This window comes from Podarcis gaigeae, assembly GCF_964106915.1.
Source record: "Podarcis gaigeae genome assembly, chromosome: 1".
NCBI lineage: Eukaryota > Metazoa > Chordata > Lepidosauria > Squamata > Lacertidae > Podarcis > Podarcis gaigeae.
In genome coordinates, this window is record NC_139678.1 from 98,919,315 (window position 1) to 98,936,332 (window position 17,018).

The 17,018-nt window shown below is 39.4% G+C and overlaps 1 protein-coding gene across 1 annotated transcript in view; it reads right to left on the minus strand.

Moving 5' to 3' along the window:
- Positions 1–17,018, minus strand: part of LRP1B (LDL receptor related protein 1B) — a 755,078-nt gene that overhangs the window by 179,807 nt on the left and 558,253 nt on the right. The window contains exons 15-19 of the mRNA XM_083702321.1: positions 16,656–16,778; positions 15,261–15,401; positions 9,219–9,344; positions 7,711–7,827; positions 702–782 (exon numbers count right to left, since the gene is read on the minus strand). Of these exons, the coding sequence (XP_083558447.1) occupies positions 702–782; positions 7,711–7,827; positions 9,219–9,344; positions 15,261–15,401; positions 16,656–16,778 (588 nt within the window). The remainder of the gene's footprint in view (positions 1–701; positions 783–7,710; positions 7,828–9,218; positions 9,345–15,260; positions 15,402–16,655; positions 16,779–17,018) is intronic.

Sequence of the window (17,018 nt, forward strand, 5' to 3'; positions counted from 1 at the left end):
TCCAGAGTAAGGACGTTTCTACCCCTTCCAAATGAGACTCTGCCCTCCATATAGAGAATAATTACTTCTTTACAATGCAGACTTTCAGGGAACTGCCATCGGCTCAGAGGCGAGAAATAGAAGGGCAGTTGTGTTACAGGGAGTCTCCGAAAATCTTGCGAAGCAGTTCCTCTTCCGGCGAGGAGGAAAGCCCCACCTCCAGTGGAGAGGAGGTGCTAGGACCAGAGGATGCTGGTGGGACCCTTAACACCGCTTCTGGCCAAGCTGGACAGGAGGGAAACACGCCCTTGCCATTGCCCATCCTGTGCAGTAGTCTGAGGCACAGAGAGGGGAGGAAACGGTTGGGGTGTAATGAAACTCTTATGTTGGGGGACGTCTAAAAAAAGACCACTCCCGGATTCTGCTAGCAATTGAGCCAGACATGAGCTTCGGGGCTCTTCACTGTAAATAGTTTGCACCAAAATAAAGCCTGTAAAACACAGGTTGGAGTCCTGCCTGGTTGCAACCACAACAGCACCTGACACAGACAAAGAGAAGGAAGGATAATTTTGTGGTATTGTTTCATTGAAATATGTTTCAGTAACTATTCAAATAACTGGATGCTCATGTCCTGTAGCAAAATGTGCTCTTGGTACACTAAAGCATTTACCGTAAGTTAAAAACATACATATGGTAAAAAAAACTGAATTATTGGTTCTTACCAGCATCACACTGCCACTTGCTACTAATGCATCTTCCATTTTTGCATATAAAATGAGCTAATGGGTCACAAGTAGGGAACTCTGTAAAGAGAAAAGTTTAACATGAAATGACAAAATGAATATACCAGTTTGACTCTTCCTTCACCAACGCAGGGATGGAAAATAAAAGTGTTATTACATTAGTAATTTTGATGACTGATTCACGAGAAAATAATGTATATCTATAAATCTGTGCCATCTTTTAAATGCCTTCTGAAAATGCTTCCATTCTACCAGGCCCACACAGGTAATGAAGAATACATCTTTCCATAATGGTTTATTGATATTTGTTTTTAACATGTTAATATGTTTTTAATTGCATGTTCTATGTATAATTGCTGTAAATTTCTTTTTTCTTTTGATGATATTGTGGTATATAAATATATACCACACTCTTCCCTGAGGTTTCTAGCAACTGGTATTCAGAAGCAAATTGTGTCCAACAGTGGAGATTTAACATAGCCATCAGGGTTAGCAGTTTAGTACACAGATAAACCTATAAAATAAAACATTTATGGACAGTCCCCACATATTTCCTGCCGCCAAAGACATCCGAATGTATTAAACACACTAAGATTATGACCAGCTCTTCTGATAGTCATACCTGATTTATGTCAGAACATAAAGTAAATTAGCTTCCAACTTGTGTATACACCCTGAGAGATGCTTATACAGAAGTCACAAGTTTGGTATTTTTTCTCGGAGTCCTTTAAAAAAAATATTTACTGTACTAGTATTTATTTATGGAACTATTGAACATATTTGCTAAAGCATTATTATTCCAGCTGAGAAGATTTCAATGCAAGTTGGAAGCTAGATAGAGACAGGACAAAGGTGAATCAATGTAAGACACTGTATTCACCTTTACTGCATTATACATTGCATATCTTGCTTCTGCAGACAAGGTTGGAATATATTATGGCTAAAGCAGAATCAACAGACAGTGTAAAGCTAGAGAAGCACCCACCCAAAAAGTAAACATACAGTGGTACTTCTGGTTACATACTTAATTCATTCTGGAGGTCCATTCTTAACCTGAAACTGTTCTTAACCTGAAACACCACTTTAGCTAATGGGGCCTCCTGCTGCCGCTGCGCCGCAGGAGCCTGATTTCTGTTCTTATCCTGAAGCAATGTTCTTAACCTGAAGCACTATTTCTGGGTTAGCGGAGTCTGTAACCTGAGGCGTATGTAACCTGAAGCGTATGTAACCCGAGGTACCACTGTATTTTGTTACACTTGCTCTCCTTAACAATTTTATTAGGCAAATAGATGATGCCTAAATCCGAATTGATATGACAGCTTTCTTTATTTCAAACTTGGCTTCAAATGAAAACATTGAGAGCATTGAGAACATTGAGCTGAACTGAGAACATTGAGCTGAAAACTACCCTAACAAGAAGACTGTTGCTTGCCTAACAGTTGTGATATAATAATTTGTGCATGCTATAAGAATTGCTGGTGATGTTGATAGAGATCAATGTACCTCTGTTTTTGTTGCCTTGTGCAGCTACTTTCATAGCTTTGAATTTAAATGGCTTAGATTGTAACATTTTGATATTGATGTATATTCTATAAATATCTAAGTGATTTGTATTAACCAGTGAAATGTTTGTTAACTAAATGAGGATTTTTGTGTGTGAAAGAGATAATGTTGTTCATATGTCTAAGGAAAATTTAATTTGAATGTCTATTAGCTTGCACTCTCTTAGAAAAAACAAAACCTTTCAGCATTATTTCTCATACACAACGTGGAGGAGGAAGTGGGGAAGCTTGTGAGGTCTCAGCTAAAGGCAGTTCTGCTATTACAATACCCAACAGTATGCAGAAGAATATTGCTTTAAATCCTATGCTCCACAGGGCTCAATACAAGGATAGTATGGCAAAATCAGCATCTCAGAAAAGCAGACCACAAAGGTACAGGACAATATGAGCAGTATATCCTTTGTTAACTTAGCTTTAATTGAAAAAGGAAATGCTGAGTGAACAAGTGCTCAGTGTCAATTATTCTTGAAACTCGTTGAAGGTCTGTTGAAAAACTCACGCAATATTCTAATGTGTTTATGGTAAGCAGAATTAACACATGGCTCTTTTTCATATTTTCTAATTTAAGATCAAGATACTAAGGATGTCTTGGTCATCCTTTGTATACGGGTGTTAAAGATAAAAAACTGGTTTCATATTTAGCCAAACTTAAACTAAAAATGCTCGTTTTCGAGAAAGCATCACAGGCAAATTTTTCTCCCCCACCTCACCTATAATATAGCTAACTTTTACATACAACTTGATGTAAAGTTGTGCCTAAGTTGCAGGGGCGGCACATCCCCTTCCCTGCCTTGCTGCTCCCACCACTGCCATACCTGTTGTCACTGCTGCTTCTCCACCTGCCCTGTCACTTCCACAATTTTCGGTGAGAACTTGCATGATTTCAGCTGATACCAGAGGCAGCAGAGAACCTGCAGGTCTGCATTGTGGGGCTTCAGCCATCTTAGTTTGCTTAGATGGCTGAAGCTAGAAAGCAGGAGACGCCTGGTTCAAAATCCATATCATCCATACATTGAATGGACAACCCCAGCAAACCATATTCCCTTGGCCTTGGCCCATCTTATTCAATGTCAACAACAGCACTGGCCTTCTTTGCAGAGTTGTTGTAATGATGAATGTGATAATGTGTGCAGGAATGTCTCGCCGGCTGGGCTTCAGCTGCAGTAATAGCATTCCAGCTGCAGCAATGATGCTGCTATTGGGGAGAGTGAGTCAGTGGCAAGGTCAGAGCTGCTCAGATGCCCCAGTGGAGCAAATCTGCCACTTCCACTTGTGCATCCATAAAGTCCCACTACTGCCTTGCCAGGCGGCTATTGTTGTGGTTCCACCCCATTGGACAAGCTGCTACTGGATATATGTGCAGTGCTTTGAATATTCAAAGAACAAAGTGGTAAAGTATAACATAAAAACTAAGGGATACTTGACCTCAAACCATTGCTGTGCCCTGAAAAACTGTTGTTGTGGTGGCTATCATACATAGAATTATTGTGAAGTCACTAAACATGCACATTTCTTCCAGTGCCAGTGGTATGCTCAGATCAAGAATGTTCACACCAGGACATATTCTTCTCAAACATCTACCTTCCTTTAATTTTGTACACAGGAAGCTGCCTCAAACAATTTGTCTTTCTAGCCTGCTCTGTCTGGCAGTGGCTCTCCAGGCTTTTGAAGAGCTGTTCTTCCCCCAGTCTAACCTGGGGATCAAACCTCGGGCCTTTCATGCAAAAAGCATGCGCTCAACTATAGCTACAGCCCCTCTCTATGTAAGGCCTTTGTGGAGGTTGTATCAAGTTATATCATTCACATATGACAGAGTTATTATTAGACATGCATAATATTATTACAATATTATTATTATATATTACTTATACAGCAGTGTCATTTACCACAGCTGCCAAGAAATTAATGTGCACACATTTTAATGCATTTTGTTAAAGATTTTAACTGATTTTAATCATCATGCTAACAATTCTAACTTGTATGCACAGTAAACAAAGTGTATATAAAGTTTACTTATGATAAATTTCTATGCATACTGTCAAGGTACCTTTTTAAACAACAACAACTACCACCAAACAAAAAGCCACTAGTTTTATGCCAGCAGCAAAAACAGTCTCTATTGTGTATGTTGTAGAAGAAGGAGAGGACAAAGGAAGAAAGAGAGGACTGAGAAGAAGGAAAGATGACAGACGAGGATTATAACAGGTTGAGCAGCAAAACAGTGAGTGCATTTATCATAAAAATAAACAAATAAAGTCCTAAATAAAGAGTGAGGGCATTGGGTGGGGGGAAATAGATTGCTGTGATGGTCCAAGAAAGCAGCATTATTTATTTAACTTTTTATTTTTTTACCACACTCTTCACCTGTAGAGGTTACCAGAGCTGCTAGCAAATCAATAAAAAAAACAAGGCAGTCCTCACACCTTTCAGGTTTACAATCTAAAAGTCGTGACATAAAAGGGAAACAGAAATTATAGGAGATAGGATGAAAATCACAAATCAGTTTAGAAGCAACTCAGGGAGAGCAAAGGGAGCTGGACTCACATGAAGTTCCCCACTAACTTGGTAGTGCAGTCCTATGTGTTTATTCAGAAAAAGTCATCCTAGATAGCAGTCCCTCAGGGACAACCTTCCAGGGGTCAAGTGGCAGTGGTGTGTCAGTCCAAAGCCCAAGTGTGTTGAGAAGGTGGGTAATGCTATGGATGTGACTCTTCCCTTCTGCACTGTAGGCTGCATTCTACCCACACAAAGTCCAGAGATTTCTACATGGATACATATCTGTGCATCCCTCTCCAAACAAGCAAGATGAATCATCATAGTACAAGAACAAATCTCAGCAAGACAAAATGTCTTCATGAGGGCATGGTGCAGGGCCAGTGTAGACTGTGACACAGGGAAAGGGGTGAGGCCTGAGGAGAGGGTGAGCCCAGGGAGAATCCAGAGGGCTGGAATGAGAGGTCTAGAGGGTCATATAGGACCCCAGGCCTCAAGTTCTATGCTCTGTAACACTTACTTCCAGCTCAGTCTTATCCAACTGCTGGGCATAGTGAAGCAGCTACCTCAGGAAGCTGATGTGGAGTGTCATGAAAGAACAGCAAATTGTGAGTTATTTGTTATTATTGAATTACATTTTGTTTCCATGTGACTTCTGTTTTGTCTGAAATGCCAGTATAAGTTGGCAGCCATAGATACTCAACATCTTGGCTATTATTATTATTATTAGTAGTAGTATTATTATTATTATTATTCCACGCCCATCTGGCTGAGTTTCCCCAGCCACTCTGGGAAAGGATGCAGCATTTGCTATAATGTCTCAGGCTGAAACACATCTTGGCCCTGGCTGACTGCAAGGAAATGTACATAATTTTGCAGCCTTGGAGACTCAAGCTTGCCAGCTACATACAAAGCCTGTTGAGCTTAATCTATGCTTGATAAGTCTATAATTTGCATTCAGAGAAAGGAAGTAATTCAACGTTGGTGAAAAGCTACTTAATTTTGAATAGTAGTATAGCAGCCACAGTAGGGTTTATTGATGCATCTATATCTATATCTATATCTATATCATCTATCTATTATCTATTATCTATTATCTATTATCTATTATCTATGGTAGAGATCACAGGTTAGCCTCAAAATGCCCAAAAGGTGTTTAGGAGTCAACCAATGCACACCAGTTGTCTAAATGACAGTGCTGCCTCAGCAAAGGACTTTCAGAGGCATACATAGGAAAGAGCCTATCTCAAGTCTCTGTCTGGCTTTCTGTGGTGACCCATAGAAGAGACTCCTGTGAAGAAGGAGGAGGAGAAGAGTTTGGATTTGATATCCCGCTTTATCACTACCCGAAGGAGTCTCAAAGCGGCTAACTTTCTCCTTTCCCTTCCTCCCCCACAACAAACACACTGTGAGGTGAATGGGGCTGAGAGACTTCACAGAAGTGTGACTAGCCCAAGGTCACCCAGCAGCTGCATGTGGAGGAGCAGAGACGCGAACCCGGTTCCCCAGATTATGAGACTACCACTCTTAACCACTATACCACACTGGCTCTGTGCAGAACAACAGCACAAGAGCTTATAGTAAAAGTAAATAAAGTCATTTTTTTTTACCATACTCTTCACCTGTAGAGGTTACCAGAGCTGCTAGCAAAACAATAAAAAAAACCCAAGGCAGTCCCCACAGGGAAACATAGAGCAACTTTAATGTAATTCTAAAAAGACTTACTGCTTGATTTGTATATATATCGGTTTAATTTTTTACTTCCTCTATTAATCCCTGCCCAGGTTTTATCAGTACAAATTAGTGGTTGAAACTATTTACCACACACTATAAATGTGAATGTAAAAAATATTCATATCAAAATAACAAATAATTGCTGCTGTTTGCCATTACTTCATGTGTGCGCAATGCTCTTTATTTATTTTTTTACTGCTTCTGAGAAGTGCAGTTTGTCAGAATAAAGGTAGGGCTGTTTTTCACATGTTCAAAAGAACTCATCATTTTTCACTGAAAGTGATGGAATAAAGTGCTAATGAAACTTGTAACCTTGCCAGCATAATGAAAGAAAGGGAAAAGCCTCCGTTTGATAAAATCATTAGTGATCTCTCTGCAATGACCTCTATGCATAATGTGGAGTTTTTGGGGAGAGAGGGTGCATTTTTGTCTTGTTTAATCAGGGGAAGTCATGCTACAGTATTAAACATTGATCACCAGACATTCATTATTGGACTAATGCCTTTCTGTTTCAAGCTGAAATACTAAGCACTCTGGGGAGCATGTCCCTTTTGACTCATTTCCTTCTGGGTAAACATTATTTATCTGATGCATCTTTACATTCATAGGATGGCTCTTGAACTCTGTGAACAGAACAGATGATAAGAACCCAGGAGAACCATAAAGGCAAACCTTCCCCCCCCTCACACAGACGTTCACACCCAACATACGTGCCAGCAATGGCACAGCAGCTCCTTCAGTTCTGCTACTATGGTACTGGCTCAGAACCACTGTAATATATGGAAGGAATTTATTCTGTGACATTGGTCATGAGAGGGGTAAAGAGGTGAGACAATGCATTAACCCCTATGGATGGAAATCAATGTAAGGCTGGGGGAGGGGGAAGTATGCAGGGAGACCCATCCGCCCGAAGGAGTTGGTGTGGCTGCTTTCTGTCAAAATATGTATTTCATCCGAAACTGTTTCCTGCTGAATTCCCAATAGCATTACCAAATCAGCAAAGAATAGTGAAAACAACAACATGCAGATATCTTCCCATCACTGAAATATCACATACTTTATACAGGACGTGTGGAAGACTTTTCAGATGACAAAGGGAACTGTTTTGTGCATCCTTTTTCATGAAAAGGAAGGCTTGGGCAACAAATGGGAAGCCATAACATATGTCTTATTTCCAAAAAGGCTATTAATTAACTCACCACAAGATGCCATTTCATCCGATCCATCACCACAGTCATCTTCCCGATCACAAAGCCATGAACTTGGAATGCATCGTCCATTACCACAAGAAAACTGGTCAGCTTGACATGTTCTTGCTTGAGAGAGAAATTGGCATCAAAATAATAAAGTATTAATTATTTCGCTTGACTATAATATAGCTCAACTATAGTCTAGTTGAATCATACGTACTTACTATATATCAATTTCATGCACAACCGTACTTTTATAGTAGCATCATACTTTAATTGAGCCATTGAGCTTCTAATGCAAACTTATTGTAGCAAGCTGTCAAAAACCACTGTCAAAATTAAAGCAAATAAACCTCTTAAAACATATTTAACTTTTTTTTTAAAGGGAAAAAGCTTCCTGATATTCATGATATGGTCTTAGGAAGAGAAAAAAGGATGAGAAATAAAACAAAAAACCTCACAATAATCACAACACACACACACGGTTAAAAATAATAATATAAATAATGTAAAAAACAACAACACTATATTCAAAGATAATTCAAGTATGGCTACATTAAATGCCTATTTGTGTTCTGAACTCTCATGTGCATCAGTCAAATCACTCAAAGTGGAGAGTTGCCTGTCAGCTCAACAAAGCTCCACAGATGAGTGGCAAAGAAGCTTTCCTGCTTGGCAGCTGAGCTGGTCAAGGGAGCCCCGCTGACCCTCCGGCTCACGCAAGCTGGAGAGGCAGTGGATTTGCACAGCTGATGCGGAGGGAAGCTTCTATGCTATGTCAACTGAGCTGGTCAACCAAGCCTGGTTCCCCCTCTGGCTCACATAAGCTGGAGGTGCAGCAGGGCTTTCTGACTAACAGCTGATGCATGGGAAAGCGCAGCAGCAGCCTCTTTCTCATTCATCACCTGTTAGCTGGGAGCCTAAGCAAAGCCCTGCCATGCCTCTGGATCACAAGGAAATATGATGTCCCCTTTGGGGGGGTCTGTGGAGGGTCTCCTCATGAGCCAGAGGCACAGTGAGGCTTTGCTGAGGTCTCTCCCCCCAGGTCTCTCCCCCCAGAGAGCTGCATGTATGCATGGTTGCATGTGCATATATGTAAATGGGGGGATGCTGGTATATATAAATACATAAATAATTGTAATTGCAGGATGCAGGATGAAAAATAACCTTACATGCTGTCTGTCAGTGCATCCTGCTTAATTTCAACTCCAACAAAATGTTTAAGAGAGACAAGTTTCAAAACAGCATAATGCTCTGATGGTCAAGTAAAGCCATATGGATAGATTAACTGCCAAATCACTTTGGAACAGCCAGGCACAAATAATAAGTAAAATGTCATTGGCATTCCAAACCTACTGCCATCAAAATCTCAATTCATTTAAATCTGCAGTAATCAGATAATCAGTAAGAGTTTGGTTCAGTGCAATTTTCCGCCCAGAGAATTTATTCAATGTAGGATTAAGATAAAACTTAGTCACCTCAGGAAGAAAGTTGTGGCTTCCCTCCCTCCTTTTTACCTGCACAAGTTTCATTTGATTCATCTTCACCACTGCCACAATCATTTGCTCCATCACAAAGCCACCTCTTGGGGATGCAACGGTTATTGTGGCACTTAAACTGATTGTCAAGACAGCTGTGATTGACTGGGAGAAAGAAATACTACATTTTATCTTAAGTAGGTAACCAGACACAGTACTGCTGAAACACTGATAATATGGCTTATATTACATCACATTTGGTGCAAAAAGGGTGAGAGGCATATAGTGTAACACTATACATGTCTACCCAGAGCTAAGTCCCATCAAGTTAAATGATTGTAAGCCGTTGTTTTATCTTTGTTAAATAAAAAATTTCCCCAAAATTAGTTCAATGGGGCTGTTTTCCAGGTATATGTGTATAGTATTGTAGTCTTCACATTTTTAGACTACATATATTTCTTTACTCAAGGATCCTAACGTTTCAGTTGCAAAAATAAAATAATTCATAATTCTAAAATAAGAATTAAGGATTGAAATTTCCCTTATAAACAAATAAAGCTACAGAATTGGAAGCAACAATTTTAATGTACAAAGGTCAGAAACTAAATCATCCCTCAAATATTTTTAATTAATTAATTAATTTAACAAAACGTATATACCTCTTGATTGTCTAAGGCTGTTTACAAAAACAAAAACATTAAAATATTTAATAAATACCAGGTACTTAGCAACATTCAAAATATGATGAAAGTGAACAATAGCTAAAAAGAGATAAAACATATGCAATTTCTATACGTCTCGATAATGCTGCCTAAACAAAAATGTTTTAAACAGGTGAAGGCACCTACATGTCAGAAAACAAGGCAGCAGCAGATGAAGTGTATTTGGAGGATACAAACCCTAACAGAGGAAACCCTAATAAAGATTTCCCCCACTCCATTCTGTTTTGTTGATCTGGACACTGGTAAACATTACAACAGAATATTCAACATTTGGATTTAAAGAAGCATAACTTACACACACACACACACACACACACACACACTTCTAAAGACAATTAAGACAGAAATTGGGATAAGGTTTTACGAGGGATGGGTACCAGAAAATCAGGGCTAGGATTCATGAGCAGAACTACAACCCTCAACTTTTAAGCACTATTTAAGGCTTAACAGAACTATTTCATGACTCATGGACAATGAAATGGGATGATTTCACTTCATTTGAAGTGATATGCAGTTTAATATTGTTTGTGCTTTGAGCACACAATTGTGTGCGCTTTGAGCACACAATTTAGGTGAGAAGGTTTCTACCCAATACTGCAAAACCTGAAAAACAGTGCTATATGTTTGTTTGTTTGTTTGTTTGTTTGTTTGTTTGTTTCTCTATCTGCTTATTTGATTTTCTCAGAGACCATCACAAAGCTACTGTTTGGAGGAATAGTATTTTACTTGTTTGTTGTTGATATGTGTTTGGGGCAGTAGGAGTAGTCAGTTTATGTTTGGGTCTACTTAGTACTGAATCAATCTCTAAAATTGGTATTAATTGCACTGCTGTTACTCAAAAATGCAAATGTGCAAAGCTTAACATGAACTTCTCTAGTCAGCTTTGGTTACAAAAAAAACAAACAAAGCCACCACCGTAAAGTTAATGAGCATGAAATGTTGCTTATGATGCCCATTCAGTACATTCTTCCATATTTATTACATATTTTATAATGCCATAACTTATTACTACATGTCTTCACAATAATTATCTATCCATACATATAAAATTAATGTAGTTGAGGGCAATGCCTATTAACCAATAAAACAAGGGATCTTACAGTTCAAACCAAGAACAATAAAAAATGAAGGATGCCAAAGAAGCTTATAAAGGCATAATGTTTCACATTGAAGGATTAAACTTCCATAACAAGACACACAGGGAGCCAGAGCTGACTTAATACCAACCTACTATGTTCCTTATGCTTAAATCCCAAAAGCCCTTAACTAGTTTTTCATGCTTTGTCTATTTATACTACAGCTGTATTCTTTTGGAGTCATTTAAGTATGTGCAGTAGCCACTTATAACACTAACAAACAGAGCATTTTATGCAATAACGAATGCTCATTACTTTTGCTGTCTTTGACCCAACTATGTATGTGGTACCAAATGAAATTTTACTATAAATTCTCTATATTATGCCCAGACAGGTAGACTGTGTATTGTTAATGCTGCTGCTGCTATTATTATTATTATTAAGCAAGTTTAGGATATGAGCTTCATTGTTCATAGGTTTGTTCTAGAGACAGTTTGCTGTTGTATCCGAGTATGTTTTTATGCTGCTGAAATTATGTCAAGGTCCTGCGTAACATGATGTGGAAATCAATTGACCCATTAGGTTATGGGCTCAAGGTAGTTTGCTTTGTACGCCTGGTTTATTGATATGCCACCACATCTAATCACTGTGTATATTTAAATGAGAGCCAACTATTTCTCAGAGCATCTCTCTTGCTGAAATCAAATGAAGTGTTTAATTTATGCTTGGATCATGCCCTGTGCTTTTATTGACACTTCCTACCAGTTTCATTTTGAATTCTCACATTTTGAATAACTCAAAATGATGATCTGAAGGGCTTTGTATTTGCAAGCCTATTGCTATGATTTTGCACAGACAACACTTCCATAGCGGGCTATGGAATAAAGATAGATAAGAAATGGTAGTAATCTTGCCTATGAAACACAACAGCTTAAGATGAAAGTCTAAGGCTCTGAGGTCATAAAAACAACCTACAGTTCAGCAAGCCTTCCAAAATGATAAAAGGAAAGCTTTATTGGACTGGGAAAAAAATGTGCAGCATATAAAAATGTACCTTGTGCTAAGCATGAAATTAGTCAAGAACTAAAACTGATTAAAATTGGATATAAAGCTTTTATGTTGTGCCAACAACAACTAACAGTAGAACTGTAATTTCAGTTCTCACTACAAAAAAGTGACCAGTGTTATTAAAAAGAAAAAAGGTCTGTGCAGTTCCTGTACTTATCAAATACTTTTTAACATCATACAGTTGTACTCTGATTGTGCAGGGGCCAAGAAGCCAGTAGTATTCACAGCCATTGCTTATTATTACTATTCCATGAGCAGAAAACGAGGGATAGAACCAAAGACTACAGAAAGAGAGAAGAGAGCCTCAAGCTGTTAGTCCAAAAACCTGGTGATTTAATAATACAACATAAAATGCCAATTTATTATTATTGCCTTATCTATAGATATGGACATCAACGGGTTGCAGTATTACATATTATTGGTCTGTAGTAGCAAAGTGCCCTCAGAATCAGGCTTTTGGTAGCAGGAGAAACAGAAGATTGGATTTTCACTTTTATCTTAGTGTAAAAGTAGTATGGGAACAGATAAAAGCCACGGATGGAGATGGTGAAAAGCAAAGGAACAAAGACATAAAATCTAACTTTGAAACAGAAACTCTCTATCACACAGTGTCCAAAAGCACTGCTCTAGTCTTAGATCATACTGAGGGCTTATTTGGCAATGGTTAAGGGATAGATAGTTTCGAATCACTTTTGCATTTGTTTCATTGTATGTCAATGCAGTCTCATTTCTGCATCAATCTTCAATTTTTAAAAAAGAAGCAAAAATTGGCATTTAGATACATATATTTGAAAATGTTTACAAAGGCATACAAAATATGTATTTCTGAACACATTTTCTCTCTCAAAATGCACATTTCTAAATGTATTTTTATACCTACTATGAATTTTAAGATTCATTTTAATACTTTTTTGAGCCAAGAACATCATTGCAAAATTGAAGTGTGTGACATCTGAAGGATGACTATATTTTGAGCCACACATCAGACCAGTGGCGTAGCGTGGGGGGTGCAGGGGGGCCGGCCGCACCAGGCGCAACATCTAGGGCTTAGGGTTAGGGGCGCAAATCCACGGTTTAGGGGGCGCAAATCCATGGGTTAGGGAGCGCAAATTACTTGCCTTGCCCCGGATGCTGGCAACCCACGCTACGCCACTGCATCAGACTGACATATGTGGATCAATTCAGCCACATTAATATCAGAACTTCAGAAGCTTTATCTTTGAGCACTCTTAGCCATGCCCTTACTATAGGCAAAGTCCGCCGTTACTGGTCCAAACAACTGCATGCAAGTGCACATTCAAATAGTAATTTACCGATAATGATTGAATGTTTGTCATCAGGAGAGGAAAACACTGCTAAAGAAGTAAGTGTGAAAAGTTATAAAGTGCTATTTTTAAAATGAACAACTTGAACAGACAGCAAGAATATGTGCCTAGAAGTATGTCTTTTACAGAGATCAAAAAAGTGTTAAAAAATTCATCTGTTCAAAAGAAAGAAAAGAATTATTTAAGCATGTATGAATTTTTCAAACCTGAAAAGGCACATAAATAGCTCCCAATATAGGCCTTTATCTTTTTTAAAATGATACCATACTGATCACACTTCCCTAAGGTGATAGCAGCCGGGTCCTTTGATTACGGGTAACTTTCTCATATACCCACTCATCTCTGTACATTCAGGAAACATTCACACACACAAAACCTAAATTTTATATCAAAATACAGATTTTTAAAACATTTTGATGAATTTTGGAGCTGAGAATTGCATTGGGGCATATGGAACTGTGAAAGGTGATGGGTAATTCAGTTCCGATCTGCACTTCACTCCCCAAAGATCAGACTACTTTGTTCTGGAATCTGCAAAGACAGAATTCCTCCAGCATTCCTGCCGATGACAAATTGCCATGCTGCAGTCTATGACCCTGTTCTCTCCCACAGGAACGTAACTCTTTCCTCAAGATATGGAAACAACTTCTCCTTGGCACAATCCCCTCATGGTATGTGTGAATTTATTTATTTTAGTACATTTCTATTTCATTTTTCTTCCATCATGGAACTCAAGCTAGAGTATATGGTGTTCCAAGGCAGTATCTTCCATACAGACACTGATCAGGTCTAATCTTTATTTAGCTTTTGAAATATATCTGCATCATGGGTCCTCAGACCATGCCCTGGGACATTTTTAACAACTGGGTGGAGGTAGACCCAATTGTGTTGAGTCTTCCTCACCCAAATGGCCCCACCCATGTTTCTGCTTACATGCATGTGGACCAGATGTCCACATGATTGGCCCTACCCATAATGGCATGGGATTGCACCACTCAGGGCATGTGGCCTTTGACACCTGCAATATGTATTTTCAGGATCCACCATATCCTTTATGATTATTTTTTGTAATCAGAAGTTCCAAACGTTGTTTTCAATAATGTATTTAAATTGTTGCAACCTACTCTGGGACCTTAGGGTGAAGGTCAAGTAATAAAAGATATATAACTATAAGAATGATAACAACAATATAAACTAGAACATTTGAGAAGCATTTTAAGATTTGCATAGAAATAGGGATGCTGCAAATTATTGCTGACATGCTGTTGCCTCCAGTCACAATAAGCATTTCTCATCCTTACAATGGCTTTTAGTAGTAAAGTAGTGGCAAACATTTAAGACCTCACACTTTTGCCTGCATTTCAGTTCCCATATGTCTCCTTTACAATATATCGAGGCAGCAAAAGCTGTACAGCATCTTGTTCCAAACTTATGTCTGTTTTCTTGGCCACTCTTCAAGACACCATTGCCAAGAAGCAATGAAGTGTTTAGCAACCTTCTGCACAGTAATTCTGGCTTCTGGGCATTTAAATTGATTTCCCTCAGTTTTTCCAGAAGTTTACCTCCTGGCCCAACCACCATGAAAGGGCAAGGGGCAGTAGCACAAGAGGAACAAAAGCAGACACATTAGAGGGTGTGAGGATCATTAGCGTGATCAGTGTTACGAAACAGGGTCCTCCCAGTATGCTTTAGAGTTCCTATTCCCTACAAATGCAGACCAAGAAAAAAATGAATGATATATATATAAATATATCTAAATGATTAGTCAGCTATGGCAGCTTCATTTCCATTCCCCTCAGACACTTACATATTTGCATAGATTAACACTCTCATTACTTTTTTTTTTTTTTAATGAGAAAAGCACAGACCACACTTTGCACAGATACATACAGCAAATCTCTGAATGCTCATCAGAGCCATCAAGGCAATCATCATCCCCATCACAGCGCCAGCGGTCTTGGATACAGCGCCTGTTCTGACATTGAAACTCTCCAGGTTTGCATAACTTGGGTAGCACTTCTCCAGAATTAACTAAGGGTACAAATGTATAAAGAATATGCAGTATTAGCTGCCCATACACAAGCATTAATTATTCTTTCTACTTCATAGCCTTCAGCTCTCATTATTATATATTCATAAAATGACAATCCCATCTGGAGTTTTCTGTAAGAGCAACAAAGTGCTTAGGATTCAGTCTACTTATTGGCTCCCACTCCAATATTAATCAATGGTTTAGGATGCTCCTGCATCATTGTAGTGAAAACCTTCACTACAGCACCCCATTTCCTTAAGTAGTAAAGCAGGGATGGGGAGCCTCAGGTCCAGGAGCTGAATGTGTCCCTCTGAGCCTCTCCATCTGGGCCTTGGGACTCTCTTCAAGAAATACCATATTTTTCACCCCATAGGGTGCACCAGCCCATAGGGCGCACCTAGGTTTTTTTTTGGGGGGGGAAATAAAGAAAAAAAATTATTTCCCCCCCCAGGTGCAGGGGAAGCTTGAGCTTTTCCCGACCCCAGCCCCCAGAACAGGCTGCTATCTGCAAGCCGTGGGAGAGCTGCGCGAAGCCCGAAGCCTGGGGCATGCTGAACTCAGTGCGCCCCAAGCTTCTGAGTGCAGGCAAGCTCTCCGCTAGCCATGGGAGAGCTGCACAAAGTCACACAGCTCTCTCACGGCTTGTGGATAGCTTCCTAAAGCCTGGAGAGCGAGAGGGGTCAGTGCGCACTGACCCCCCTCGCTCTCCAGGCTTCAGCGAAAGCCTGCATTCGCCCCATAGGACGCACACACATTTCCCCTTCATTTTTGGAGGGGGGAAAGTGCATCCTATAGGGCGAAAAACACGGTACCTCTCCCTAGCCATATTCCCTCTTCTCAGGACACACCTGTCACCAGCCCTGATTCACACCGTCCATGTGAGTGTTTGCCTACAACAAGGGGAACATTTATATTTCTTACTCTGCCCATTTCTACCTCTGATCCACCTCAAAAGGTTGCCCAGAAGGGAATGCAGCCTTCAAGCTGAAAATGTAAGGGGGGGGGGGGAGTCATTTCAGTCTAGGTTTAAAACAACCCCAAGACTACCTTTAAAGTCCCAAGCACTGAAGAGAAATCCTTAGAATACTGAACACTGTGTTCAGTAAAAGAAACCTCTGTGCTTTTCTCTTCTGCTGGTGAAAAAGCATAATCTCCTACACTTAGACATTTGCAGTTTTACAGACATTCACAGGCTTCATTTTTCCTCCCTGCAACATTAGTATAAACTCAGATACTCTCTAGGAAGATCGTACTTGTGCATCTTGTACTGTTTCCCTCCAAATGCTGGTTATCGGCGCAAGCACACACTCTGCCTCCGGGAACAGCTAAACAGAGAGTGCTGCAGCCTCCATTGTTAACACGGCATGCGTTGTCGCCTGAAATAAAATAAAAAAGCAACCTTAATGACAAATAAACAACATGTTATAAGAGTATAATATACAGAGACCATGAAGAAAATTGCCTTTATCTAGCAGACACACTGCTTTGATCAATGTGGTTTCCTGCAGGTACAGCAGGTACAACATGATCTAATTTGGTCACAGTCTTATCTCTTACTTTTAAAAGTATAGGACTACAATGAAACACTACACATTAGAATTAACTTATTTGTTTCA